The 27,418-nt window shown below is 40.8% G+C and overlaps 1 protein-coding gene across 5 annotated transcripts in view; it reads left to right on the forward strand.

Moving 5' to 3' along the window:
* The window catches only part of LOC130558326 (NACHT, LRR and PYD domains-containing protein 3-like), a 46,589-nt gene extending 19,617 nt beyond the window's left edge, over positions 1 to 26,972 (forward strand). For 3 of the 5 annotated variants that reach the window (XM_057340698.1, XM_057340682.1, XM_057340690.1), the window contains 8 exons: positions 2,292 to 2,408; positions 2,532 to 4,436; positions 9,925 to 10,095; positions 23,399 to 23,569; positions 23,768 to 23,938; positions 24,043 to 24,216; positions 24,489 to 24,535; positions 24,617 to 26,972. In XM_057340698.1, coding sequence (XP_057196681.1) covers positions 2,292 to 2,408; positions 2,532 to 4,436; positions 9,925 to 10,095; positions 23,399 to 23,569; positions 23,768 to 23,938; positions 24,043 to 24,216; positions 24,489 to 24,535; positions 24,617 to 25,137 — 3,277 coding nt within the window. In that variant the 3' untranslated portion in view covers positions 25,138 to 26,972. Of the gene's footprint in view, positions 1 to 2,291; positions 2,409 to 2,531; positions 4,441 to 9,924; positions 10,096 to 23,398; positions 23,570 to 23,767; positions 23,939 to 24,042; positions 24,217 to 24,488; positions 24,536 to 24,616 lie in introns of those variants that run through there. The other 2 variants (XM_057340708.1, XM_057340715.1) reach the window with 2 other exon arrangements.
* The last annotated feature ends 446 nt before the right edge of the window (positions 26,973 to 27,418 follow it).

A 27,418-nucleotide genomic window follows, 5' to 3' on the forward strand; every position in this document is an offset into this window, starting at 1 on the left:
AGAACGTCAGACTGTTGTTCAGGCTTTGCATGCTGAGAGCATTAAAAACATGGCGCGAATCCTATGTTTACCCTGCAAGCAAACTTGCTCTAGCACTTTACGGGCCCCAAGCAGGCTGTCAGCGCAGGGCCCCTGAGAATTTGCTCACTGGCAAAATGTTGGCCCCTTAGCTCTGGCCCTACACGGGCAGCCCTCACCTCATCCCCCCAATGTTGATTTGTTGAAATGTTGATCACTTTTGCACCTGCTATTTATGTAGAAAAAATGTTGAAATTTCATGAAACAACCATTATTGTGATCAGTGTTTGATTTAGTTGCGCTCTTGACTCTGGATTTTCATAATTTAATGATCTTACAGTGCTTAAGACGGTGTTTAATAAAAACCTTTGTACATTGAGGAAGCTTAATTAAAGAGATGTTAAACCCATGTAAATTTGTTTGCTTCAACAACATTAGTTGAAGACAAATAAACAAGCTGCTTCAGATAAAGAGGAGAATAAGCTTTTTGCAACTGTTGAAAATGGTAAGATTTGTAAAGCGAAAACCTCACTGACACACTTAGACATTAACACTCATCATCACACAAACCGTAACAATCATCAAACTAATTCAGATAAACAGATCAACTGCAATGCATGCTGGGAGTCATGAATGTGTTTTGTACTTTGATGTTACCCAGCATGCATTGCGGCATGAAGCTTTCTTTTGTTGATTGTCACCACTGTTGAGATTCATACACCAATTCTTCATGTCTAACTGATTCAGTAATGTAACAGTTTTGTGAAAGTCAAGTATTCTTTTAGTTAACACTGATTTAATCTCTTTAAACTCTTATCATAACTCTTCACATATTAATTACACAACACACTTAAAGTAGCTTAGAGAACTTCATTGTGATGAAGTAACTTTTATTATCTGATCCCACTGAATCTAAGTTCGCTTTGCCACTACATTTGTATTTCATCGCATATGGACAGTTAAAGATAGCTTAACATAAAAACGCAAGAGTCAAGGGCCCAACTAAATCAAACACTGATCACAATAATGGTTGTATGATGAAATAAATAAAAAATCAAAATTAATAGCAAGTGCAAAAGTGATCAAAATTTCAACAAATCAACAGCGCTGGCCCTACACGGCAGCCCTCACCTCATCCCCGAAGCAGATTTGTTGATCACTTTTGCAACTGCTATTAATGTTGAAAAAGGTTGACATTTCAACAATCCAACATTACTGTGATCAGTGTTTGCTTTAGTTGAGCTCTTGACTCTGATTAAGTTTATTTTCTTTCAGTGTTTGCGGTGGTATTTAATAAAAACACTTACACGTTTATGAAGTATAACAAACAATATGTTTGACCCTGTAAATTTGTGGCTGTTTGCTTCTATAATATTGGCTGTGGTCATACAAACAATCTGCTTCAAATAAAGTGGAGATTAAGCTTTTTATGACTGGTGAAAATTGTGAGGTTTGTAGAAGCACAGCGACAAAGTAAACAGAAACCCTCTACGACACACTTAGACATCAACACTCATCATAAAAACCGCAACGATGGTGATAATCACCAAACAGATCAACTGCAATGCATGCTGGTAGTTTTATACTATGATGTTACCCAGCATGCAATGCAGCATGAAGCGTTCTTTTGTTGATTGTCACCACTGTTGAGATTCATACACTGATTTTCGTGTCCAATTGATTTAAAGTGTAAGCATTTATAAATATATTTAGTTAATTTCTAATAATACAACAGCCATAACACTGCTTTAATCTCACACTGCAGTGCCACGCAACGTTCTCCACAATAAAACCACGATACAATTGAAAGTATTTGACTAGCATCGGAATAAGATCTTATCGCATTAAATCTTAGCTCACTTTGCCACAACGAATGCATTTTAACACACTATTGCCCCAAAAAACTCTAATTGTTAAAATTCATGAGTTAAGAGCTCAAGTACAGCCAACACTGATCATAATAATGGTGATTTGTTGAAATTTCAAAATCTTTTCAACATTAATAGCAGGTGCAAAAGTGAACAACATTTCAACAAATCAGCAGTGGGGGCTAAGGGAGGGCTGCCCATGCAGAACCAGCGCTAAGGGGCCAACGTTTTGCCAGTGAGCAAATTCTCAGGGGCCTTTAGGCTATCCCTTAGTGGGCCTGTAAAGTGCCAGTGCAGACTTGCTTGCCGGGTTGGCTTTCTCAAGCCAACACAATAAGCCGGCATTATAACAACACCACTTGCAATCGCAAACACCACTAATTATGTATGTAAAATTATTTCTAGATCAGAGAGTGAGAGAGGAGCTCATCCAGAAGCACCCAGTACTGTGTCTCTAAAGAGTAATAACTCCATAATTCTCCTCCCACCCAAATTCAGTGATGCATCAATATTTTACTGTCTGTGAGTATAAACACATAAAAATGCAGTATGAATACGGTAATTACATTTACATTGGTGGAAAAAAATGTTTTACATTCACTGATGTTTTTCTGTCTGTTTGTTTATTTTCTCTTGATAATGTAGCCATAGATCAATCATCAGAGGTAAACATGTTGTGATTCCAGATATGCAACAGGATTCTTTTCATGGAATAGTGGGTGATGTTCTGCAGAGAGTCAAAGACAAAAACAAAACCATCATGAGGAACAAGTATGAGAGTTTATTTGAAGGAATCAAACAACACGAGAATCAAATCCTGCTAAACAGAATTTACACACAGCTGTACATTATAGAGGGTGAGAGTCAAAGATTGAACGAAGAACATGAGGTTTTACACATGGAGAAAAAGTCCAGAAGAACACAAGATACTCCAATCTACTGCAATGATATCTTTAAACCCAAACTTAAACTCCAACCATATCAAAGAGACAAAATCAAGAGTGTTCTTACTAAAGGCATTGCTGGAATTGGAAAAACTGTCTCTGTGCAGAAGTTCATTTTGGATTGGGCTGAGGGAACAGCCAATCAGGATGTAGATTTCGTGTTCATGCTTCCATTTCGAGAGCTGAACTTGATTCAAGACCATCGCTACAGTCTTCACAAACTTCTGTTGGACTTTCATCCTGAACTTCGAGATGTGGACTCAAAGATTTATGATGCATGTAAAGTTGTGTTCATCTTTGATGGTCTGGATGAAAGTAGAACACTGATGTTTACAGACAATAAGAAAGTTTCTGATGTGACTGAGACTTCATCAGTGGCTGTGTTGATGACAAACCTGATCAAAGGAGATCTGCTTCCCTCTGCTCTCATCTGGATCACCTCCAGACCAGCAGCAACCACTCAGATCCCCTCTAAATACATTGACCGTATGACAGAAATCCAGGGATTCAATGATGCTCAGAAGGAGGAATATTTCAGGAAGAAAATCAGCGATGAGCATCAAGCCAGCAAAATCATCAAACACATTAGAAGAGCGAAAAGCCTCCACATCATGTGTCACATTCCAGTCTTCTGCTGGATTGCATCCACTGTGCTTCAGGAGATTCTGACACAAGATCACAGTGCTGAAATCCCTCAAACGCTGACTGAAATGTATATCCACTTCCTGCTGATTCAGATCAATACGAAGAATCAGAAGTATGATCCAGAGAGAGATCCGAAGAAACTGCTGCACTTCAACAGAAAAGTGATTGTGAAACTGGCTGAACTGGCTTTCAAACAGCTGATGAACGGCAATGTGCTGTTCTACGAAGATGATCTGAGAGACTGTGGGATAGACATCACTGACGCCTCGGTGTATTCTGGTATCTGCACTGAGATCTTCAAGGAGGAGTTTGTCATTCATCAGAGGAAAATCTACTGCTTCATACATCTCAGCTTTCAGGAGTTTATGGCTGCTTTCTACGTGTTTTTCTGCCATTTGATGAACAGCAACACTGAAACACTGCGGTTGATCCTGGAGCGGAAATATGACAAGTATAAATGCCACTTTGGGGAAAACAATCTATACCAGCTATTAGAATCAGCAGTAGATAAAGCTCTTGAGAGTAAAACTGGTCATCTAGATCTTTTCCTGCGATTTCTGCTGGGCATCTCAATGGAGTCCAATCAGAGACTCTTACAGGATGTACTGACACACACAAACAACAGCTCAGAGACCATCAGAGAAATCACACAGTACATTAAAGATCAAATCAAGACTAGAGATGTGTTTTTTCATTCCCATTTATCAGATGAAAGATCCATCAGTCTGTTTCTGTGTCTGTTTGAAGTGAATGATCAGACTCTGTACAGGGAGATAGAAGCGTTTGTGAGATCAGACAAACACTCACAGGCTCGACTCTCTGCTGTTCACTGTTCAGCAATAGCCTACATGCTTCAGATGTCAGAGGAGGTGTTGAATGAGTTTGATCTGAAGAAATACAACACAACACAGGAGGGTAGAAGAAGACTCATACCAGCTGTCAACAACTGCACAAGAGCTCTGTGAGTATTCAGTTAAAATGTATTATAAATATTACTACAAACACATTCATGGTTTCATATGTGCCTTGATTCTGGGACAAGGTTCAATATGATTAGAGGGTCAGGCTAACCAAATCCAGTTCTATAAATCAGGGGCTAGATTCACAAAACATTCTTAACAAGAAAATTCGGCAATATTTTTTTCTTAAATTCTAATTCAAGGAATATTTTTTATCTCCCCCCAAAAATATATTTTTTATATAACTCTTATATTTTTTCTCAATATTGACCTTAAGCAAAACTTTATCCAAATTCTTTAAAAAAAGGATACCTAAAAAATTGCTTTATACACTATTTGGTTTATTCAAATGTGACACGTGTCATGTTGAGTCAGACATCATACAATGACAGCAAGCAACCCTTAAAGCAATTTTTAAAATTGTTTATTCGTCAATGTTAATTGCATTGAATCAATATCACTTTTGCACCAGCTATTAATGTTGAAAACATTTTGAAATTTCAATAAGCCATCATTATTGTGATTACGGTTTGCTTTAGTTTGGCTCTTGAGTCTTAAGTTTTAATGTCAGGTTTTCTTTGGCTGACCATGTGTACTAAAATACATGTGATATGACAAAGACAATTTGCTCAGAAAACTATGCTAAGTTTAATACTATGAAATTGATTAAACAACATTCAAGTTTTTACTCTGATCTGAGAATACTGGTTAACTGATGATAGAGATTCTTTAATTTCATGTTGTAATTTTACACAGTGAATTTACTGTGCGGTTACATTTTGACCTAAGGAGCTGGGGAGTATTTAAAATACAAAATCGTTTTTTTCAAGGTGGTTGTCTTGTTTTACTGGGGCATTCCCGAGTGATTGATTCTTTTGAGTCGATTCTTGTTGAAAGCATTAATTGAGCAATGGGCAAAACCGTTTGAAGAGGTTCACAAATCAGTTCAAATGACATATTCAGTTCGCAGCACGATCTAAATTGTCTGAAGCGGCGGGTTACGCGGGTTTAACTTAAAACACGTAGAACACAAAGAGCGTTTGAAGGAGAAGTAGATATGAATCTGTATATCTATCTAAGCAAAACTGCAAATGTGTCATATTGTTCGCCAGCAATAATAAATGCCCGTTAGACACAGAGATGTCAGCTTGCAAAACGATACATTTGAACAACAGAAGAAAGAAAACTTTTGATGGGCATGTCCCATATAGCAAGCAACCATTGTAACAATGTTAAAAAAACAGTTGATTTGTCAATGTCACTTTTGCACATGCAATTAACGTTAAAAAAACACTGTGATCAGTGTTTTCTTTAGCAGAATGAAAGATTTTCACGTTACGTTTCCATTTCTGAATCAGTTAGACATGAAGAATCGGTGTATGAATCTCAATAATGGTGACAATCAACAAAAGAAAGCGTCATGCTGCAATGCATGCTGGGTAACATCATTGAACAAAACTCAGTCATGACTCCCAGGATGCATTGCAGTTGATCAGTTTATCTGAATTAGTTTGATGATTGTCACCATTGTTGAGGTTTGTGTGATGAGTGTTGAAGTTTAAACGTGTCGATAAAACTTTGTTTATTTTGCCCCAAAAATTTTACATTATTATGACCAGAACATAATCAGTCATTAACCACATGACTTAAACATGCACTCAAAAAAATGTTTTTTTTATGCTGTTCACTTTACTTGAGCAAATCACCTTCATTTAACACAAATTTATAGGTTGAAATTAACATGTAGAGAAAACATGAATGAATCAAGTAAACTCAACATGAAATTAACATGTTGAGAGAACATGAGTAAAACATGCAAACTCAACATGACATTAACAAGTTAAGTAAACATGACTGAGTCAAGTAAAACCAACAAGATACTCTTCTGCACAACTCCTAAAACAGACGTCACAAAAACTTTTTAAAATGCCAACAAAACAGAATACTCAACTCTAATACACTGATAGCAAGCAACCATTAAATCAATCTTAAAAATGATTAATGTCTTGAATCAAAATATTTTTTGCACTCGCAATTCATGTTAAAAAAATGAAATTTCATCAAACCCTTATTGTGATCAGTGTTTGCTTTAGTTGGGACCTTGATGCTTGCCATTGTTAAGTCAGCTCCTCTGTTTCTCTTTCAATGCTTGTGAATGTGTTTAATGAAAGCATATGTAAAGCATAAAGAAAATGAACTGTCGCAACAGGACAATTATAGTTGTTTGGCTTTTTTTGATGAGTTATGAAAAAGAAGCTATATAAAATTTATAGTGAGTGATTTGTGGTCAATGATTGATTATGTTCTGGTCACAATAATGTAAAATTTCAGTGGCAAAATAAACAAAGTTTTATCGACACGTTTAAACTCCAACACTCATCACACAAACCTCAACAATGGTGACAATCAATAAACTAATTCAGATAAACAGATCAACTGCAATGCATCCTGGGAATCATGAATGAGTTTTGTTCAATGATGTTACCCAGCATGCATTGCACCATGAAGCTGTTCAGTTGATTGTCACCATTGTTGAGATTCATACACCGATTCTTCATGTCTAACTGATTCAGAAATGTACCAGTTTTGTGAAAACCTTTAATTCTGTTAATTGTCCATAACACTGCTTTAATCTCCTCATACTGTATCATAACTCTGCATTCACAAACTAATAACAGAACACAATCAAAATAACTGCATAGTGATTAAATAATTATCTCTTTCTGACCCCCCTGGATCATTATTCTCTTTGCCACAACAGATGTGTTTTTACACACATGGACAGCTAAAGAAAACTTAACATTGAAACTCAAGAGTCAAGAGCCCAACTAAAGCAAACACTGATCACAATAATGGAGGTTTGTTCTTCTAAATGTTAATTTTATGTTAAGAAAACATGACTCAAGCATATGGAACCACTGACATGATTGAATCATGTTCAACCAAAGTGCCATTTCTTTGAGTGTGTGGAACCTCTGTCCATGATTGAATCATGTTAAACCAAAGAGCTTATTTTTTTAGTGCAAGTTTGAGCTAGAAACCTATAAAATTGTGTTAAATGAAGGTGATTTGTTCAAGTAAAGTGAACAGCATCAAGAAAAGCACTCTTTTTTTGAGTGTTGTGCTGGTGTCGAATACATTCCCAGAACGTTCCGATATGGTCATGATGTGGAGTTTTTTAAAGGGTGTGGGGACGTTATTTGGTGGACCTTCACAGAACATTCAGGACATTCTCTGAACGTATAGGGGACCCCCAGACAGCAAGCTAACAGGTACAAAACGTTGAATCAATATCATTTCTGCATCCGCTATTAATGTTGAAAATTTTGGATTTCAACAAACCACCATTACTGTGATCAGTGATTGCTTCAGTTGGGTTCTTGACTCTGGATTTTTGTTGTTTTAGTTCAATTCTCTCTTTACATTATTGTTTTACTATTTGCGTTGTGTGGCAAGATTTTGAGCAGCACCCAGAGCTGTTTTGGAGCGCCGCTACCAGATGATGCATGTCGCTGTGTGACTGTAGTAGAAAACAACGTGTTCAAATTTTAGAAATATGGCACCATGCTGCGCATCCAGTGTGTGACTCCCTTATACATACTGTAGTGTCATCTGAAATGTTCTTTCTCTAGCTTGGGCCCCAACTGTGCCATAATGACCATTGGAAACTTCTGCCCTGAGTTGTGATCAAATGAGTCACACAGATGTGGACGAAGTACACAACTTCCTTACTTGAGTGAAAGTACAGATACTACTGGTCAAATATTACTCCACTACAAGTAAAAGTTGTAAAGACAGATTCTTACTTAAGTAAAAGTACAGAAGTACGTGCTTTTAAAAGTACTCAAGTATTAAAAGTACATTTCCTTTATGTCAGTTGTGCATTGTTTTATTGTCGTATACCTTATGCCTCTGAAGCAACCTACTGAATACACCGAGTAGCTCACAGTATCAGTTGTATTAAAGGAGTAGTTCATTTCAAAATTTGCCCCCATTGACTTTCCATAGTCGTTTTTATTCCTACTATGGAAAGTCAGTGGGGGCCAATTTTGCAGTGAGCAACTCCTTTAAGAGCTTTATATGTTTAGCACACATATGTTTAGTTTAGATATAATCCTGTATGATCATTTAGCATAATTATCCTCATTAGCCCCCTAGACCTATATGTATTTATGAGCAGTGTTCTTTTATTTTGTATATTCCCTTAACCAGTTTTAGTAGCAATTTACCAGTAAGTAGTAAGGTTCTTGTAAATAGTAAAGTGTAGAAGCCATGTGTTTGTTGGATTTATTACCATTTGTATTACCATAATTTAACTACAAACATAAACTGTAGCTAGTATAATGAAACTATGGTATGTTTAGTTGCTGTGGTCTTACTAAAGATTATTAATTGGAGTATGGTTACTATATATAGAAAATGGTAAATTTGTGGATAGGCTACTGTGGTTTTACTGCAAATACCATCCCTGCTGAAAAAAAACAATGAATTTTTGAATTAGAATTAGAATTTTAAATTAAATTCCTCTTTGTAGTGTGTTTGGGGTTTTATTCCAATAGGATTTACCATCCCACCAATAGAATCCATCACATACAGGTAGACAACAAGTATCCATAGTACAATTCCCATTATAACCATCAAATCCATGTTTATTAACCATTCAAATACATTTTCTGTTGTATTTTGGGCAGGGTTCTGTTGTTTTTATTTCAACAGGAATACTGTTACTGATACTAATGATACAGCAGCAGATCAGAAGTTAACACGCACGTGTAGCTCAAGGTGTATGTGATGCTTATTTACCGTTTAGCCGTTATGCCGATCATTTACATGACAATGTTTCTACGATCTTTGACTGATCGTAACCCACAGATGATTACACCACACTTTAACATGTGCCTTTTTCGTCTTTTATTGTTCTATTTGCCTTTTTACAGCGCTATCATTGGTGTAGCAGCGCCTACGTTTACATTAGTTTAGCGGGGAAGATCCCAGAGTTGCCAGATTTGCCTAAAAAATTCTGACAAATGTCCATTTAAAGCTTGCCGGAAAACCGCGAGTTTAGAAAAACTGAAATACTTAACAGTAAACAGTTAAAGGTCCTGGCAGATCGCAAGCCAGATAAATTGTGCACACAGGAAAGCCCGCTGCATAGAAACCATTTTCTACTTTTGGACCTTTTTATAAATGTAGTGGAGTAAAAAGTATGATATTTGTCTTTCAATTGTAGTGAAGTTAAAGTACAAGTAGGCCTACTCAGAAAAAATAATACTCAAGTAAAGTAGAGATACTCAAAAAGTGTACTTAAGTACAGTACTCAGGTAAATTTACTTCATTACTGTTCACCTCTGGAGTCACATCACATATGATGATTTGAGTTTTACTGTTACTGTATGTTCACATGATTTGTGTTTATTATTTGTTTGTTGTCTACAGCAGTAAAGTTAAAGGTTTGATTGAAATGTATTGTTTGCGTTTTTCTGCACACAGTCTACAGAACTGTGATCTGACTGCTGTGTGTTGTGAAAGCTTGTCTTCATGTCTGCAATCCTCAAACTCTCTGAGAGAACTGGACCTAAGTAACAATGACCTGCAGGATTCAGGAGTGAAGCTGATCTCTCATGCTCTCAAGAGACAAAACTGTGAACTACACACACTGAGGTCAGTCATTTCAGCAAAAATAATCAGCTAATGGAACAATAAATGATAGTGACTGCCATGTTCTTAATGACAACTGGACATTTGAGTTTTCAAAGCTATTTTAGGACAAGACCCCAATTGTATCTGTTTTTTACAATTGTATTGCCAATTGTGTCTGGCAATCTATGCAGTTGTTGACAATGTTGAAAATATGTCCGCAGAGGAGTTTTTATTACGTCTTTTTATGACGTCTGATATTGACATCCATGTGATCTTGTTTTGAAACAATATCACTATTGCACCTGAAATTTATTTTGAAATTGAATCAAACCACCATTATTGTGATAAGTTTATTCTTTAGCTGGGCTCTTGACTCTTATATCGAACTGTTAAGTTAGATTTTCTTACTGTTGAAACAGTGTGTTAACACGCATGTGTTGGGGCAAAGAAATATAACTACAATGGGATCAGATGGTGAATGCTTAATAGTAATATATTCTTCTTAATTAGCTGAAAAGCGTTCAGTGATTACAACTGAAGTGCATGTTGTATTGTGGTGTAAAGTATGACTTTTAGTATGGTGACTTCATATTTCCTTTAGTGATTGTTCCCAGCTAAAAAAAAGTTGTAAGAACGTTCCTCGGAAGTTCTTCGTGTTTTTGAAAACGTTTTAAAAACATACAAAATGTCCAGTTTTTTTTAAGTTTTAAGAATGTTCCCAGCTAACAAAAAGTCACCGTTCTATAACTGTGCTGAATCGTGCGAATGAATGCGTGCAGAGCCGTTCTATTTCGTTCTTACTGACTCTCATTTATAAAAATACCACCGGCTTCGTCTTACAACCTCGTAACAGTTTTATTGTTGGAGCAGCGCATCGGCGTCCTCTAGAGGTTGCGACGGACTACGTAAGTTTCTTTTTTTTTGAAAGTTTGCTAATTGTTTCTTACTTGGGAAATACTGAAAGACTAGTTATACAGCATTTAGAGTGTTCTCACTTAGCTGTTATTAATATAACGGATACAGCAACCAGAGTATTGGTAATTTACTCGCTCAGTATTGGTAATTTACTCCTAACAGAGTCCAGGGTGTTCTCGCTCTGTATTTCTCAATATTCCTACTGCAACCAGGGTGTTCTCGCTCGGTGATTGTTATTATTGCTACTAGTAGCACCCAAGGTGCTCTTGCTCGTTATTAGTAAGATTACTGCTACAGCAACCAGAGTGTTCTCGCTTGGGATATATTGAACAGTGAACAGTAAATGACAAAATAGTGCCCTGGTGTGCACAATGTGCTCGCCATATGTCTACCTTACAGCAGTATGATGGACATGACTGCTGTCCATCGTGCTTGGGGCTAGAACATCTGAAGCAGGGCCTCACGTCAGAGGCTTGCATGAATTGTAATACTATGATGTGGGAGCAGAGGAATTCCAGATTGGATGCAGTAGACAAGCTCCTCAGACGCTTCATCGGGGAGTCACTCTCACATATCTTATGATGACTCAAAAAACACAATAAGGGGATCGGCGGAATGAGGGGACACGGACCAGGATGGTGCCAGATATGCCCTCCAGATTGCATTAGCTCGCCTAAATTTGGATGCTGCTCCTACTGTAGTGCCTCTTTTTAGAGGAACAGCTAAACCTTCTGCTCTGAGTATACCCCCATCTAAAGACTATGTGGCAGAACTTCACAAGTGGTGGGCTAACCCCAAATTATTAACTCACTTTTGCTGCAATGCAGGATGCAGAGTCTTATGGACTGGGACAAATGCCTAAAGTAGAGCCTTTTATGGCCTCATTCATTCTCTCACCAGAGGAGGCCTGGAGATTTAATGCCCGATGCCCACGGCCACAGTGCAGAATAACAGATGATCATCTTGTTCATGCATATAATTCAGCAGCACGTATGGGTCGTATAGGGAATTTGCTTTCCCATCTGATGCTGGCGCTTTCTCAATTGCTTCAGGCTATTGGGGGTGATTCTTCATTGCTAAGCTTAAGTGATGCTTCGCTACAGGCATTCGTGTTTAGGTCAAGAGAATTGGGCAGACATATGTCTACGCTCACTCAAGCGTGGCACCAGGTGTGGCTGGAACAGTCTCCGTTATCAGAACTGTGTGGGTCGGCGGCATGGGAAACTCTGGAACATAATGTGCAGATGAATAAGGAGGCAGGAGCTAGTGCACTTAAGAGCAGCCCCTCCACCTCAGCCTAGATTAGGGGTTACTGGGAGGTACCCTTCACGGGCACAACCGGTAGTACATTCATGGGCCACTTATAGAAGCCAACCGGGGCAATGGGACAGACCTGCTCAGTATTCCAGAGGTCGTGGACATCCAGCAAACCATGCTTTGAGGGGTAGGGGTTCAGATCATCGCCCCCCCAAAGGAAGTAAAAATCAGGCTCGCAGAGCCTGAGATATGGGGGCCAGCCTTATGCCTTATTCAACATTAGAAAGGTTAGACCCTATCTCACTGAGCATGTGGCACAACTCCTTGTCCAGGCCCTGGTAATCTCAAGGTTGGACTACTGCAATGCTCTCCTTGCTGGTCTTCCTGCAAAGGCTATCAAACCGCTCCAGCTGGTTCAGAACGCAGAAGCACGCCTCATCTTTCAACGGCCCAAAAGGGCTCATGTGACACCCCCTTCATCTCTTTCTACTGGCTACTGGTTGAAGCCTGTATCAGATTCAAGTCACTAATGCTTACCTACAGGACTATCACTGGATCTGCACCGGCATACTTTCACACCCTCCTACACCCCATCAAGATCCCGCATTCAGCAAACCAGTGGCGTCTTGTACTGCCTTCCAGGGCAGTAAATCGCTTTCCCGCTCATTCTCATTCACAACTACTTCCTGGTGGAACATTCTTCCTAACTCGGTCTGGTCAACCACATCTCTCACAACATTAAAAAAACTACTTAAAACCCATCTCTTCTGTGAATACTTCACAGACAAATGAGAGAGAAAAAAACACTAACCCTCTCTCTTTCTCTCAACTAGCTTTTCTCAGTCTATCTTTTGTTGAAACCAGTAACTTTGTATTGGCACCTATTGCATTATTGCTCCTGTATGACATATCGCTTATTGCTCCTTAAACTCTTTGTAGGTCGCTTTGGATAAAAGCGTCTGCTAAATGACTAAATGTAAATGTAACATTTACCCATGATTGTATTACCATTAACACTTAATCACCCGGTTTCATGGACAAAGCTTAAGACTAGTCCCAGACTAAAATTAATGTTTGAACTGTCTTAACTGGAAATAACTTGCCCTGACATATTTGAAAATAGATCAGTGCCATTGTTTTGGCTTAACATGCACACCAGTAATGTTTTTTTCTAAAGCATTTTCATAAAATCTATGAAAACCGTGCCAATATTTGTTTCGTTGTAATTCATTTGGATATTACCATGATGGTGATCAATGTTTCCTTAAATTGGTCTCTTGACTCTTGTCATTTCGTTATGTCTTTTTGCTGTGCTGTAACTGTGAGCTTTTAAAGTATATTTGTTATGGTTATAATAATGATAGTTTGATTAAGTATTGTTGGTTCTTGAGAAAGCCATCATCTTGTAGCTTGATTTAATGTTTTCTTGATTGTTTAAAGAGTACATTCCTCAATATTTTTAAGGGCTTATTTTGGTTTATGGAGTGTCCGACAACAAGTTTATGTACATACATGATGTAAAAATACTATTATTTCTTAATAATAAGCAGTTTTTATTACCTTACTTCTTGACTGACTCTCAAATGATTCGTTCCGCGATTCATCTGTGTAATCTCCGCCTTTCCGCCAGCGTAGTCTGATCTGATTGGTCAGATAGTGTAGTCTGCTGTGATTGGTCAGATGGTCTAGTCTGCTGTGATTGGTCAAATGGTCTAGTCTGCTGTGATTGGTCAAACGCGTTCAGCATGTGTCGCAAATGGACCGCCTATCATTACTGCTGTATTACGGTTTGCAGGTGGTTGGATATTAACAGTGTATAGAGAGAGATGGCGTCGATTTTACCTTACCAGTTCGAGCCCGAGTCTGACGAATCATTCTTTAATCCTTATACAGATGCCAGTAAGAAAAAGGACTGTTTTAGACACTTCTCTTGTAACAGTTAGTTATCACGGCATACAGTGTACGGTGTTCGTATCTTCAGATGTTATTATAACTATAGTACACCACGCAGTTCTTGAAATAAAGACTTTGCGAGTTAATATGGTTGAACACTTACATTAGCGCAACGAGTTTATAGCTAACGTTAGGTAAACAAACAGTAACAACCCCAAAAATAACGGTAACGTTAGCTAAACACAGACATGAGATAACGTCACACAAATTTAATCTTAAGTAAAGACAAAAATAAAGAGTCACACTTACAGGTTGTGATTCGGTGGAGCTTACAGGTCCAAATAAAGTTGGTATTGCAACATCTTTTAAGGAAAGACGTTTAATGTATCCTGCAGTAAAGGCGCCAAGATTGATGAAGCAATCTTCGGTAAAATGACGCGCGCAAAGTAAAACGTTCGGTTTATACTCCTTTGGTGTCGTTTGAAAAATAAATAGTAACCATTTTTTCCTCAGAAGTTCTTCTTTTGGTAGTGAAAATAAGACTGACTTAGTTTCACTACATAGAACACAGCTTCTCTTAGACATGATGCACACGTCACGAACGAGCTAGTACAGTGTTTGGGGAGGAGAGAGTTAAGTTTTCGCAGTCAGTAGGCGGGGATTTTTCTAGTGACGTAGGTACATTGTGGTTAAAGATTCGGACAGGTCATGGCTTGTTCGCGTGATTCAGAGTCGATTACCTTTTTTATAAGCTAATAACTTTGTTATTCGTTCACCTTCGGATTTACAACTTGGCAGATTGCTTACATTCAAACACGGCAAAATTAAACACTTCATGAAATGTATTTTTTATGATCTCGAGGAATGTACTCTTTAATGTATGATAGTCCATTACATTGTCTGGAAATTGAATTGCATATTGAGTGTAGGAAAGAATTACTTTCAACAAAACAAATATTTATTTAATTTTTTAGCCTTTAATTGTACAGCTATTTTTAGAGAAGATAGGAAGCGAAGTGGGAGAGAGAAGGTGGTGGTTTCGGGAAAGGACCACGAGACGGGAATCGAACCCTGGTCGCCCGATGCGCAACCGCACCATATGTCAGAGCACTGCCCACTAGGCTATTGGCTCTGACTACAAATATTAATTGTTAACCTGCCCATGGGCCCTGTGCATGCTAAGGTTTAAGTATTTTGTATTTTAAATACTCCCCAGCTCTGGCTCTGAGGATGGTGTCCTATATGAAACCCCAGATAGCAAGAGAGCATGTGAAAACCATTGAATCAATGTTAAAAATGGTTGATTTGTCAATGTTACTTGCATCGAATCATTATCCCTTTTGCACCCGCAATTAATGTAGAAATTTCAACAAACAACTGTTGTTGTGATCAGCATTTGCAAGTCTTGAGGTGGTAATGCACCTAATACGTTCATTGCCAGCTGCTGTTAAAAACCAAGCAGAAGAGATCTTGAGTCTCTTTCCATGTTTACAATCGTGTTTTGACACTTGTGTTGATAAAGAAAGTGATGTTTTGAAAAGCAGTTTTATTTCTATAACAAGTTACAAGCAGCAGTAAAATTAAGACGTTTCTTTAAAGTGGATGTAAGGTATACAGTTTCGGCCAATGTAGATTCACTATAAGTTAGTGTTGTTTACATAATGCACGTACGTGAATTCTTTTTGCTGATCTTTTATCGCTGGGACAGCTTAGCTTCCTTAACCCCGAATGCAGCGCATTGATGGGCTTGTTCTTTTTTTTTTTGCTCTCGTTGGTTGACCAGTGGGCATGCTCTTTCTCTCGCTCTCGCTGATTGACGCGTGGGCGTGCTTTTCCAGGAGAATTGCCCAATAAAGAACTAAGTAAAGTTGTTACATAAGGGAATTTCATGTTAGAAAAAAACTTTTTTAAACCTCTACGAACCTTGGAGGAGTGTATCGAGCACAGACTACGTCATACGCCCAACTCTCTTTTTTTTTTACAAGTTCAACAATGTGTTCATAAATTAATAACATAGCAAACTAAAAAGTTATTTAAGTAAATGTATCATGTCAAAATCATCACAATATTTGATTTGAATGCTTGCTGTCAAGAACTTCAAAGCCCTGATAGCAGAAGAGCAGGTGAAAACTTTTGAATTAATGTTATAAATAGTTGATTTGTCAATATTAATTGCATTGAATTAATATCACTTTTGCACGAGCAAATAATGTTGAAAAACTTTTGAAATTTCAACAAACCACCATTATTGTGATCAGTATTTGATTTAGTTGTGCTCTTGACTCTTGTGCTTTCATCAAGTTGTTTATCTTTCTGTTAAAGTGCTTTTAAAAGTGATTCAATAGCACTTTTTAATCCGTTAACAAAAGGAAGGTATGTTTTGTTAAATGGGAGTAAGTTACTTTTTGGGATGGTAGTCAAGCTTTAATGAAAATGAGAATTAATACCAAATGTTGATTTTTCAAAAACTACTTGAATGCATGGGTTCAAAACTGCTGTAACACGATAAAGAGTAAGCTTTATTAATACACTTGGACATCATGTTAGTTCAAAGTAGGTTTTATTGCCACTGTTTCACTCTATATATGTCAGGGCTCAGGTTTAGCACTACTTGTCTTTGTCTGTCTGGTCCTCTGTTTTTGTTTTGTCGAGCACTTAACAGTTGCCATGTGTTGCCCCGCCCCCTTGTTATCCTATCTACAACTCATTATTGATTTCTCCGATTCATCTGGTTCCCCCTTTAACTTTCCTTCTCCCCAACTGGTCTCTCATTTTTCCTCCTGATTGCTTCCCTTTTTATTCCCTGTGTTTAGCATTGTTCAATGTCAGTCCGTTAGAGTTTATCTTGTGGCGATCTCTGGCGCCCTTGTCTAGTGCTCTAGTCTTGTCTTGCTAAATTCTAGTTTATTAATTATAATCTATAATTGGAATCTCAACCGCTTTGTGTGGATTATCGTTGTGGATTTATGAACGCTTGCTTCTGATCTCCCTGAGTTTGACATGCTGTTAACAGAATCTCCGGTCAACCATCTCACTCTGGCTGGACTTGTTGTGGATTCTAACACCTCACTCACCTCCCGCTTAGCTGCAGGCGTTCTTTTTAAAAAATATATTTTTCCCATTCCCATTAACAGTCATTTGGCCGAGCGCTCGAGCCTTTTGCCCCTTTGGTTATCTCCCTGTCAGTGACTTTTTTCTGTCTTGTGTTTCTGTGAGTGTGGATACATATTAAATAAATCTCCTTGATCCTGCATTTGACTCCAGTGTCCATCATCACAGAACTGACTGACCATAAGATGGAGTCAGCGGGATCAGACCCCCTATGCTCACCCCTTGCACAACAGGGCGTCTTGCTCGGACAACAGTCCACTCGCTTAAATGCCACCATCCACGAAGTAGGGGCACTCAGCTCCCAGATGTCTGAACTATTTAACCGCATGGAGGAGTTCCAGCGGGATCCCACTGCTCGTGCCACAACATCCGAACCCCATGCCAATAACCCACCCGTCTACAACGGCAACCCTAATTCTTGTCGGGCCTTCTTGTCGCAATGTGCTCTTGTCTTCGCCCTCCAGCCACAATGCTATGCTGATGAGGGATCCAAAGTGGCGTATGTCATAACTCTCCTCTCCGGAGCCGCCCGAGACTGGGCTGTGGCTGTATGGGAAGCCAAATCAACCTTCTGTTCCCGGTTTGAAGACTTCCGTAAGGAGATGATCAACCTCTTTGACCGTACAGCCCAAGGGGATGAGGCTGCTGCCGAGCTGGCGCGTCTGACAAAAAAAGGGACGCTCTGTCACAGATTATGCTATCCGACTCAAGACTCTTGCAGCTGCATGTGACTGGAATGACAGCGCATTGCGCGCACGCTTTCTTGACGGTTTAGACCATGCTATCGCTGATGAACTGGCACCTCTTGATTTACCAGCAGGGCTTGATGCTCTGATAAATTTCTCTATGTGGATTGAAAGCCGACTGTCCCGTCGCTGCCAGCACAACCCAACCAACCATGGCGCCCATTACCCGCTAAACGTTCCCCAGCCACATCTGTCCCTGCTCTTCCCGGGATTCCATCTCCCGACGTCGAACCCATGCAGTTGGGCCGCCTGCGCCTCACCCCAATGCAGAAGCAATGCCCTTTAAAAGCCGAAGCCCACCAGTAGCCCGGAGAGTCCTGGTGGGCGCCATCTCCCCCTCAACCTCTCCCTCAAGTCGAACCCTCCTACCATGTCATCTCCAGTTCCAGGGGACCATTCAGGGGACCCTCCTCGACTCTGGAGCGGAAGGCAACTTCATTAGTACCGCTGCTGCCAGAGAATGGGGGATTCCGACCATTCCCCTGGACAAAACCGGTGGAGGCCTGGTCATTGGCGGGTAGTCGCCTCTCTACTATCACCCACGTCATCCCTTGTGTGAGTCTCCTTCTTTCCGGCAACCACCACAAGAGCATTGTGCTGTACATCCTGGATGCCCCGGGAAACCAGTTAGTTCTGGGGCATCCCTGGCTCGTTCAGCATAATCCTCACGTGGATTGGAAGACCAACTCTCTATTAGCCTGGAGCCAATCTTGTCATGTGTCTTGTCTTGGTCGTGCCTCTTCTTCTGTCTCTGTGTCTTGTAATCCGCAGGTGCAGCCTGCAGATCTCTCCGCCGTCCCGGGGGAGAACCGCGATCTCTGTACTGTGTTCAGCAAGTCCCGGGCCACCTCTCTTCCTCCGCATCGCTCCTACGACTGTGCCATTGACCTCCTCCCAGGCACTTCTCCGCCCAAGGGTTGACTCTATTCCCTGTCTGCTCCTGAGAGAGAGGCCATGAACAAATATATTCAAGATTCACTCTTGGCAGGGCTCATCCGACACTCGTCTTCCCCTGCGGGCGCGGGATTCTTCCTCATCAAGAAGGACGGCTCCCTTCGGCCCTGTTTTGATTATCAGGGTTTGAACGACATTACTGTTAAGAATAGGTACCCCCTACCTCTCATGTCTTCTGCCTTTGAACTTTTACAGGGAGCCCGGGTCTTCACTAAGTTAGACCTCCGCAATGCATACCATCTCGTCCGCATTCGGGAAGGTGATGAGTTGAAGACGGCCTTCAATACACCTACAGGACATTTATGAGTATTTGGTTCTCCCTTTTGGTCTAACGAATGCTCCTGCCGTCTTCCAGGACCTCGTCAATAGAGTTCTGGGTGACACGATTAACAAGTTTGTCTTCGTGTACCTGGACGACATTCTAATATTTTCCCCCTCTCTCCAGGCACACACCCAGCATGTTAGACGGGTCCTCCAACCCCTACTTGAGAATCAACTATTCGTTAAGGCGGAGAAGTGCGAATTCCATGCCGAGTCTGTCACGTTCCTTGGTCACATTATCTCCTCTGAAGGTATCATAGCGGATCCTGCCAAGATAAGAGCTGTCGCCAAGTGGCCTGTCCCCGACTCTCGTAATGGTCTCCAACGTTTTCTGGGTTTCGCCAATTTCTACCAGCAGTTCATCAGAAACTTTGGCCTCATTGCAGCACCCCTTATGGCATTGACTTCCACTAAGGTGCCGTTCAGGTGGAATCATGACGCCCAGGTTGCCTTTGATTCTTTAAAGTCCCAGTTTGTCTCTGCACCTGTTTTGTCTGTTCCAGATCCTGCCCACCAATTTATTGTCGAGGTCGATGCATCAGATGTCGGGGAACTAAGGAACGTTCTTATAACAAACTTGTGTTAGCTGGGTTATGTTTCAGGTTGTAGTTGTTGTGTTTCTCTGAGTAAATAATTTTTTTGTAGTTTTTGTTGATATTTTCTGCAGTGATTATGTTTGTTAACAGCAGATGTTCATCACTAATGACTCAATCATCACTATAATAATAATGAAACTCAATACAAATTCTGTCAAACAGGAGCACAGAAAGGTGTAGGTTTTAGTATAAATCTGGGCCAGAATTGAAATGAACTGTTGTGTATATTTGGGTCAGTTCTGCTTTATTTGTTTTGTTTTTGGCTGACATGCGGCATTGCTTTGGCTTGCTTGTGGCCCAAACCTGGCAAACAGGAGCGGTCCACCCAAGTGCCATCATTCCACGCGGTATGTGGGCCAGATGAGGGGTTATGGGGAGTAAGGTGTGGGCCGGATTTGGGCCGCAACAATTTGCTGGTTTGGTTGCTATCTGGGCTGCGTCTTCTACTCACACCGTCTTAACCCTGCAGAACGTAATTATGACATCGGTAATCGAGAGCTGTTAGCAGTAAGACTGGCTTTGGGTGAGTGGCGTCATTGGTTGGAGGGAGCAGCGCAGCCCTTCTTGGTCTGGACGGACCACAAGAATCTTAAGTACATCCGTTCAGCCAAGAAGTTGAGCTCGCGCCAGGCCCGCTGGGCACTCTTCTTTGGCCGCTTTGACTTCACCCCCTATTGTACCGGCCTGGTTCCAAGAACCTAAAGCCCGATTCCCTCTCGCGTCTGTTCGAGACCTCGGAGAGGGAGCTTTCAGCCGAGACCATCTTCCCGGGGAGGGTGGTGGTCAGGGCTCTCTCTTGGGGTATCGAGCGGCGAGTTATAGAGGCCAGTCAAGGCGTGCAAGTGCCGGCAGAGTGCCCAGGGGGTAGGTTGCCAGTGCCGGCAACCTACTGAGGTCCTTCGATGGGGCCATTCATCCAGGTTAGTCTGCCATCCAGGAACTCGGGGAACGTTGACTGCCATCCGTCAACGCTTCTGGTGGCCATCCCTGGCCGCTGATGTCAGACAGTTTGTGTCGGCCTGCCCCATGTGTGCTCAATGCAAGCCACTCAACCACCTGCTGGTCTGCTCCGCCCCAGGTCTCATATTGCTCTTGATTTTGTCACTGGGCTTGCCCCCTCCGAAGGTAACACAGTGGTTCTCACAGTGGTGGATAGCTTCTCCAAGGCGGTCCATTTTGTCCCCCTATCCAAACTACCCTCTGCCCGGGAGACCGCTCAACTGATGGAAGACCACGTCTTCCGTCTCCACGGCTTGCCGGTCGACGTGGTCTCTGATAGGGGTCCTCAGTTTTCATCCCGGTTTTGGAAAGAGTTCTGTAGACAGATCTATTGGGATGCGAGTCTGTCTTCTGGTTTTCACCCCCAGACCAACGGGCAATGTGAGCGGGCCAACCAGGATCTTGGTAGAATTCTCCGCTGTCTGACATCATTAAATCCCAGTTCTTGGTGCTCTCAGCTCTCGTAGGTAGAGTACGCCCACAGCTCCCTCCATTCCTCTGCATCAGGTACTGTATGTATCCTTTCGAATGTTCCTTGGGTTATAACCCCCCTCTGTTTCCATCACAGGAACCCGACGCTGCAGTCCCGTCTGCCCTGGCCTTCGTCCAGCGCTTCCGTCGCATGTGGAGGAAGGCCATGGGGGTTCTGGCCCGAACCATGAGACGTCACCGGTCCTCTCCTCCACTCTATGTGTGTGGTCAGCGGGCATGGCTCTCCACCAAGGACCTGCCTCAACGAGCGCCTTCTCGCAATCCGGTGGCTGTTCGGCTCAGACTTCCCCCCTCCCTTGGTCGGGTTCAACCTGTTTTTCATGTTTCCAGGGTCAAGCCTGTCGTTTCCTCTCCACTCCATCCTGCCAGCAATCGTCCCAACCAAACCCCCCCCCCTCGTCTAGTGGATGGCTCTCCAGCTTACACAGTCAGGAGATTACTAGATGTTCGACGCCGTGGCAGAGGTGTCCAGAACTTTGTGGACGGGAAGGTTATCGCGCAGAGGAGCGAAGTTGGGTTCCGTCCCGGGACATTTTGGACCAGTCTCTGATTGTGGAATTCTACCGACGTCGAGGTGAGTCCCCTCCTCAGACGCCTGGTTGCACCGCTGGGGAGGGGGGTACTGTCAGGGCTCGGGTTTAGCACTACTTGTCTTTGTCTGTCTGGTCCTCTGTTTTAGTTTTGTCGAGCACTTGACAGTTGCCATGTGCTTGGAGTCCGCATGTGTTACCCCTCCCCCTTTTTATCCTATCTTAACTCATTATTGATTTCTCAGATTCACCTGGTTCCCCCTTTAACTTTCCTTCTCCCCAACTGGTCTCTCGTTTTTCCTCCTGATTGCTTCCCTTTTTATTCCCTGTGTTTTGCATTGTTCAATGTCAGTCCGTTAGAGTTTATCTCGTGGCGATCTCTGGCGCCCTTGTCTAGTGCTCTAGTCTTGTCTTGCTAAATTCTAGTTTATTAATTACCTTGTCTTGTCCAGGCTCCAGTGCTATACTCATCCTGTCCTGTTCTCCCTGCTCCTGTTTTGATAACGATCTCTTCTGGCTTCAAGTTGTGGTGGTTCCTCAAGGAGGTTATTCGAGGCGAGTCAAGCATCTCATCTACCGGGGTGTCTCTCTGCTCTATCGAAGGGTTCTTCGTCTATGGATTCTTACAGTTTGACTGTGTGAACTACGCACTGGGATTACAGAGTTATCACCTCCTAACGGACTCTTGTTTGGAATCTCAACCGCTTTGTGTGGATTATCGTTGTGGATTTATGAACGCTTGCTTCTGCTCTCCCCGAGTTTGACTCGCTGTTAACGGAATCTCCGGTCAACCATCTCACTCTGGCTGGACTTGTTGTGGACTCTAACACCTCACTCACCTCCCGCATTGCCGCGGGCGATCTTTGTTGTTTTTGTTTTTTTAAATATTTTTCCCATTCCCATTAACGGTCGTTTGGCCGAGCACTCGAGCCTTTTGCCCCTTTGGTTATCTCCCTGTCAGTGACTTTATTCTGTCTTGTTTTCTGTGAGAGTGGGTACATATTAAATAAATCTCCTTGATCCTGCGTTTGACTCCAGTGTCCTTCATCACAATATAGGTTCACACAATATTCACCCTGAGATACCTACGCTATGATTATAATTGCCATCACTGCATCCCAATGGTTGTTAGTTTTCATTGTTAGTTTCAATTGTGGTTGCAAAAGTGATATTGATTCAATGCCATTGACATTGACAATTCCACAATTTTTAACATTGATTGCATGTTTTTCACCTGCTCTCCTGCTATCAGGGCTTGTAAGGGCCTCTCATCTTTCGGTTAATATATATCATGACTTTCGGTCAAAATATCTTCTTTTTTTGTTTTGTGGAAGAAAGAAAGTCATGCAGGTTTTAAATAACGAGGGGGTGAGTAAATGGTGACAGAATTTTTGTTTTTGGGTGAACTATCAACTACGGGCTTTCATGCAAATATTTTTCTCTTCGCCCTTATTGGGCTTGACCTCGAAATTGCTACTTGCAGTTATATTATTGTTTGGTTTTGATTTAGATTGTCCAGCTGTTATCTGACTGCTGAGTGTTGTGAAAGTTTGTCTTCATATCTACGTTCTTCAAACTCTCTGAGAGAGCTGGACCTGTATAACAATGATTTGAAGGATTCAGGAGTGAAGCTGATCTCTGATGCTCTCAAGAGTCACAACTGTCAACTACACACTCTGAGGTGTGTGTGATGTTTTGTAAAATAATTTTCTCAATACTTTCAAAGTTAATGTAAAATGTTCACTGCACTTTATCAATAAATGTCTCATCTTCTTTTACTGAAATGATAGAGACAGAGACAAGATTTCTGTAACAGGTTGGCTGTTTACGGAAGTAAATTGATTTAATTTGATTAGTTGATTTTTTTTCTTCCGTTTAGAGTTTCCATGTGTAATCTGACTGCAGAGTGTTGTAAAGGTTTGTCTTCATGTCTCCAATCTTTGAGCTCTCTGAGGGAGCTGGACCTAAGTAACAACGATTTGAGGGATTCAGGGGTAAAGCTGATCTCTGATGCTCTCAAGAGTCACAACTGTGAACTACACACACTGAGGTGCTTACCTCTATATACTGATTTCTATACTAAAGAAACATTTGAGTATTATTATAGAAAAATGACAGACAAAATCAAGAGTTTGTTTATGTGTGTGGTTGAAGGTTATCAGGTTGTATGGTGACAGATGAAGGATGTTGTTATTTGGCTTCAGCTTTGAGTTCAAACCCGTCACACCTGAAAGAGCTCGACCTGAGCTACAATCACCCAGAACACACAGCACTTCAGCTGCTCTCTGATAGACTCAATGATCCAAACTACACAATCAACAAACTCAAGTATGACACACAACACTAACTGACTGTCCTGTGTGTGTGTGTGTGTGTGTGTGTGTGTGTGTGTGTGTGTGTGTGTGTGTGTGTGTGTGTGTGTGTGTGTGTGTGTGTGTGTGTGTGCGTGTGCGTGTGCGTGTGTGTGTGCGTGTGTGTGCGTGCGTGTGTGATAAAGAGAGTGAGTGTGTGGATTGTGTTTTTATTTTTTTAACGATGAATTAATGATGTAGAAGAGCAGAACATAAATTCATGTTTGTGTGTTTTATGTGTGTGTGCAGTGTTGATCAAGGAGGAGAGGTCAGAATTACAGCAGGACCACGCAAGTGTAAGTCTACACAGCACACTGTACACACACTCATTTAGTGATTGTTGTTTTGTTGTTATAAATGTCTCTTCTTGTGTTCAGATGCCTGTGATCTCACACTGGATATAAACACAGCACATAGTCTCCTCATACTCTCTGAAGAGAGCAGAAAGATCACACGAGTGAAGGAGCGTCAGTGGTATCCTGTTCATCAAGACAGATTTGATCATCTTCAGGTTTTGTGTAGAGAGAGTCTGACTGGACGCTGTTACTGGGAGGCTGAATGGAGTGGATCAGGTGCTGATATATCAGTGTCATATAAAAGCATCACTAGGGAAGGAATGAGTTTTGACAGCTTGTTTGGATCCAATGTAAAATCATGGAGTCTCTACTGCTCTAATAACACAACCACTGCATGGCACAATAATAATGATACACTCATATCTGCCACGTCACCTCCCTCTAATAGAGTCGGAGTGTATATGGACTGGTCAGCTGGCACTCTGTCTTTCTACAGCGTCTCTGACACACACACACAATTACACACATTCATCACAACATTCACTGAACCTGTCTATGCTGGATTTAGAGTTCATTTAAACTCTTCAGTGTCTCTGCACTGAAAAGGGGAATTCTGCTACACTGTAAAAACATTCCCTGTTAAATTACAGTAAACAACTGGCAGCTATATTTGCCAACACATAGCTGTAATTTTACAGCATACCTACTGTAATCTGCAACAACAGTTTATTACTATAAAAGACATTATAATTTGCACAATATAATACTGTTATTTTAGTGTTCCTGCTGTGATTTCCATTAATTGTTTAGAGGTGGGACCAAGTCATTGTTTTCAAGTCCCAAGTCAAGAGAGGCGAGTCCAAGTCAGGTTGCAAGTCCTGAATGTTAATGGAACTGAATCAATATCACTTTTGCGCCCACAAAAATCACCATTATTGTGATCAGTGTTTGCTTTAGTTGGGCTCCTGATCCTCGGCTTTAGTAAAGTTACTTATTCAGTGGTGTAATAGTGTTTCAGCAAGTAAAACCTCACTCTCTCCGACCTCTAGAGGCGCTCTAGGCACAGACGCCAGAGGCTGCGGTGTTTAGTCTGAGCGCCCGTCTCCCAGGACGGACCGACGTAGGTTCGAAGCCCGCTCGGAGCGTGGCGTGTAGGACCAATTGCATATAGTTGTACTTTCCATAGTCTCATATGTTGTAGTTAAGTTCTGGTCGTTTTAAGTAGATTTCTTGATAGAAGTTGAAAGTTCAGTATAGTTGAACAATGAGAGTGCAGAGACTTGACGGTACAGCAAAGATTTTCGTTTGCTTTGGAGGTATTCCTTTCCTCCTGATGAAAAAGTTGATGTAAAATGTGCTTGATCATTCCTTTTGCTTTTTGTCATCATGAAGATGCACACACACATCAATAGATCATTTTACTGTGGGTGCAGAGTTAAAAAAAAGCTCATTTGGCCATCCAGAGACAGGTACAGATTGAGAAGCTTAATGATGCACAGTCCAGTGCTGACACCTAGTGGACAGAACAAATTCTCCAGAAAGATTTCGTGAGTTTGGGGTCAGTTCCTCTTTTTTTTATCCAAATGTTTAAATAATAGTAAACATTTCACAACTATGGAATAAAACTAATGGATCTATGAGAATTATGTGAATTTAACATTGATGTGTTATTAACATTGATATTATTATGTTATCTTCAGTGCGTCACTCTTCGTCTATAAATTGAGATGATTTTTAAACAATATTTAGGAAGTTATTCTGGACTCATATTGGCAGATTTTTCTTCACAGCTTTGTCCAAGTCATCCATATATTTTGTATGATCCATGTTTATTTTAGTTTTGTAATTTGTTAGCACAAATATTCTTCACTTTAGTTTCAAAGATTCAGATATAAGCTTTCAGATCATACTGTTTTTTAAGATCTTGAAAATGTTTTGAATAGTAGTCTAGGACACATTGTACATAAATAAAGGACTAGATTCATGTGTTTAATTAGTTTCTTACTTTAGGATGGTAAGAAGGCCTTAAATTGGACAGTGTTTTTGTTTTACTTCAGTTGCTGTATCCAGCTTTATTGCCTTGCTTCAGTAGCTTTGTTTAATTACTTAGGAAAAATAGGCCTTTAAATGCGACATATGCTTTCATAGGTGAGATCATTCTTGCCAAAAACACAAACAATTAAATAGTGCTGTACAGAACAGTACAGTCATGCCATCTCTGGAATGGGCAAATGCCTACCGTCCATCCAACTGTCAAATTGATGATGAAATGTCTGTTTAAGATCTGTTAATGAACTGTCTAATAACTGTTCACTTGACTGTAAACTGATTATGAAATTATATGTATTGACACAGTGTACTTACTGTCTATGTGCAGCGTCCTTGAGCCTGGAAAGGCGCTATATAAATGAAACATATTATTATTACTATTATTATATCCTTTATTCTCACCACACCAATGCTTTTCTTTTTTTTTAAATTCCTGTGTGTGTGTGTGCGTGCATAAAAGAGCAAGGATTGCTACTATGTCAAAGGTTTCATAAACACTCTTCAAACTTTATTAACTATATTAACAAACTATATTACTCTTTATCAAGTATACGTCTGTGCTATCTAATTACATACATAATATTTACACAGTATATACAGTACATAACGATGATGAAGCGCTCTGATGTTCTTCACAAAGCAGCATGCTTGGTTTTCTTGTGTTGAGGTGTGGAGCCATTGTCTTCATCATCATTCCCGCTCAAGTCCCGTCGCCTCTTACCAGAGGTTAAATTGGTGCGAGAGCCGTGAGGTTCAGAGGCAGACGAGCTGGATCGATGGCTGAGGCTCGGGCTTGTGGAGGAACACGCCGATTGAGAGTGAAGGGGTTTTTGG

This window comes from Triplophysa rosa, linkage group LG1 (genome assembly GCF_024868665.1).
Source record: "Triplophysa rosa linkage group LG1, Trosa_1v2, whole genome shotgun sequence".
NCBI lineage: Eukaryota > Metazoa > Chordata > Actinopteri > Cypriniformes > Nemacheilidae > Triplophysa > Triplophysa rosa.